Source organism: Callospermophilus lateralis, chromosome 17, assembly GCF_048772815.1.
Source record: "Callospermophilus lateralis isolate mCalLat2 chromosome 17, mCalLat2.hap1, whole genome shotgun sequence".
Taxonomy (NCBI): domain Eukaryota; kingdom Metazoa; phylum Chordata; class Mammalia; order Rodentia; family Sciuridae; genus Callospermophilus; species Callospermophilus lateralis.
Genome location: NC_135321.1, coordinates 76,205,188 through 76,208,381, shown reverse-complemented (window position 1 = coordinate 76,208,381; position 3,194 = coordinate 76,205,188). Strand labels below are relative to the sequence as shown.

At 45.7% G+C, this 3,194-nt stretch overlaps 1 protein-coding gene across 1 annotated transcript; it reads left to right on the top strand.

The window, feature by feature from the left end:
- The first annotated feature begins 2,275 nt into the window (after positions 1-2,275).
- Positions 2,276-2,875, top strand: Diras2 (DIRAS family GTPase 2). Its single transcript, XM_076837249.1, has one exon. It carries the CDS (start codon positions 2,276-2,278, stop codon positions 2,873-2,875), a length of 600 nt encoding a protein of 199 aa, XP_076693364.1.
- The last annotated feature ends 319 nt before the right edge of the window (positions 2,876-3,194 follow it).

Below are 3,194 nucleotides of genomic sequence, written 5' to 3'. Positions count from 1 at the left end.
TATTATGGAGATGCCTTGGCACCAAAAAGAAATGCTCACATATTCAGCAAACTCATAAAAAAAAAGCGAATCCCGTGGAGCTAGAGATGTTTGGGTGATATTGGGATTTGGGGCTTGTCAGGACAGGTTTTCCTCCAGCTAGATTCTTGGACTCAGTTCTGGAGTTAAATAACCATAATACTAGACAAGTCTGAGTGAGGAAACCAGCTTCCAAGCCTCACTTGGAGAATGCAGAGAGGACCTTCCAATCAGATTCCATATGCCACTGATTTTTTTTTTTTAGATTTAACTTATATGACAATTTATTTCATTTGTCCCAACGCTACACTCTTGGGTTGATCTTGATTATTTCATGAGCATTGAATACACTTCATCAAACTCTTCAGCAGGCTCTCTTTTAGTCTTTTCTTGTTAATGAACTTCCTGACATTTTTCTATTTCTTCTTTTATCATAGATGCTTCTGCAGTTTCTTTGTAGGTCTAGGATTCCAAAGTATGCACAAGAACAACTGAGGATTTGGTGGAGCTAATTTGTAGGCAGATGTGCGTGTTGAAAGCAGAAGATGGGAGGTTGCAGTCTGGACTTTGATCTGACATTCTGTCTGCCAGGAGATTATATGTATATTCATTGCCTAAACCCATTTCCTTCCATTGTTAATTATGTTTAATAATTTTTACTGGACTCTGAAAATGATTTTTCTCAGCAATGCTTATTATTATTCCATAATTACTCTAGGATTAGAAAGGGGAAAATGAGTACAATGCTTGTCTGCAGAAATGAATGGATTCCAGGATTCGCATCAGCTTTACCTCTCTGTTTTAGTTTTAAAAATGTGAATATTGCTTATTTCTCTGTTTTCTGCATGTTATGTCCTTCCTTGCCAAAGAGGAGACAGGATAAAAGATATTTGATGGTTTATAACTGAAAAAAACACATGTACAATTCCCACGGACCAGGGGTCAGATTTGTAATGGAGGGAACGTCCATTCTACTCAGTTTTAATGACTGTTAATAATTTTAATGACAGTGAGCCTGGTGATATTCCATTCCTTGTGATTCTTAAAAATAAAACACATCATTTTAGGTTTGATGAATAAAACGACTATCCAAGCTTCTTAGTTAATTTTTAAGTCTTTCTACATGGCGGTGATAATCTATGCTTGAGTAATGTCCAGGACACCCTGACCAGCCCTTTCTACAGACAGCCTGTGGCTGGCCTGGCATCCATAGTACCTCGGTTGGTGGCCCAGTCTTGTTCCTCACTGGCTGAATGACACTGTAGTCCTGAGCCCTTCTGTGTTTCCAGTTTCAACATCACACATCAGAAATAGGGACAGCAGATTCCTCAAGGTGGTGGGATTTCATGAGTTAACATGAACTTTAAATAAATATTAAAAGCTTCCTCATTCCTCCCTCCCAGTATTAAAAAAAAAAAATCACGCATGGTGTGTGTGTGTGTGTGTGTGTGTGTGTGTGTGTTTTCAGGGCATTGGTGAATTTCTCATCTCCCCCATTGCCTATTCTTGATTCTGTCCCTCTTGGGATGACTCTATATCTTCTTCTTCTTCTTCTTCTTTTTTTTTATTTCTTACATACATGACAATTTTGGAATGCATTAATTATCCATTCACAACACCATTTTTTGTAACTCTGTATATAAAATTTGTTCACTCCAAATTATGCCATTATACATGAGATTATTATTATTATTATTATTATTATTATTATTATTATTATTATTATTATTTTGCATTACAATTCTTAGTACACCTTTATACCACAATCTATCATATCTCTGATTGTCCATAAGGTATGTGGACACCAAACTCACATCTTCATGCTGTATTTTGTACAATGAGGAGGGTCTCCTTCCACCATCCATGCTCTTCCCCTTCTCCCTTCCTTCCCCCCACCCCTGTTCCCTATCTTGAAGACTCTGCATCTTCTCCCTGAGCAGAGGGTCTGTGTGTGATGAAAGTTGCTCAGAATCAAGATCCAAGGAGGAGAAACAGGCGGGTCCAGTTAGCGCCTGCGCAGATGAGCTGCCCTGCGGGAAACTGAGGACCAGCCAGATTCATTGAATCTAGGATCGTGGAGGTTTCTAAATGAAATCTGTTCTTAGGCTGGGAGGGTGAACGCAGAGGCAAAAAGAAAGCCAAGTCATACTTTTCAAAGTTGATGTTTTTTTTTTTTTTAAATTTCAAATAAACTCATTCTCCCCCCCTGGTCCCCTGCTAGGTGTCTGCGGGTCGACGGTCGGAGCGCGCCAGCGACATGCCCGAGCAGAGCAACGACTACCGCGTGGCCGTGTTCGGCGCAGGTGGCGTGGGCAAGAGCTCCCTGGTCCTGCGCTTTGTGAAGGGCACCTTCCGGGAGAGCTACATCCCCACGGTGGAAGACACCTACCGGCAGGTGATCAGCTGCGACAAGAGCATCTGCACCCTGCAGATCACCGACACCACCGGCAGCCACCAGTTCCCGGCCATGCAGCGCCTGTCCATCTCCAAGGGGCACGCCTTCATCCTGGTGTACTCCATCACCAGCCGGCAGTCCCTGGAGGAGCTCAAGCCCATCTACGAGCAGATCTGCGAGATCAAGGGGGACGTGGAGAGCATCCCCATCATGCTGGTGGGCAACAAGTGTGACGAGAGCCCCGGCCGCGAGGTGCCCAGCGGCGAGGCGGAGGCCCTGGCGCGCTCCTGGAAGTGCGCCTTCATGGAGACCTCGGCCAAGCTCAACCACAACGTGAAGGAGCTCTTCCAGGAGCTGCTCACCCTGGAGAAGCGCAGGACCGTGAGCCTCCAGATCGACGGCAAAAAGAGCAAGCAGCAGAAGAGGAAAGAGAAGCTCAAGGGCAAGTGCGTGGTCATGTGAGCGCCTTTCCACGGAAGGAGCATCTGCTGTCCCCCCCCCACCCGCCCCTTCCCCACCCCAGTGAACCCATTGTCCGGGCAGCATGTATGATGCCCAGTGTGAAAACGTGGCACCTGACGAGGCAGGCCCTGGGTCCTGCAGAAGGCATTCCACACTCCACCCATGATGATGGTGAGCCACCCTTCCGTGGACTTGCAGTCTGCCAGGCGGCGACCAGGACAGCCAGCACGCTCAGCATCCCAGGGAACTGAGAGAGGTGGCAGTCATTTATGAGGGTGGCTTCTGCCATTAGGAGGTAGGAAGACTAATACCCTTCAGA

Bases quoted from the DNA above. Each gene is read 5' to 3' on its own strand.
- Diras2 (XM_076837249.1), top strand. From the start codon at position 2,276: ATGCCCGAGCAGAGCAACGACTACCGCGTGGCCGTGTTCGGCGCAGGT.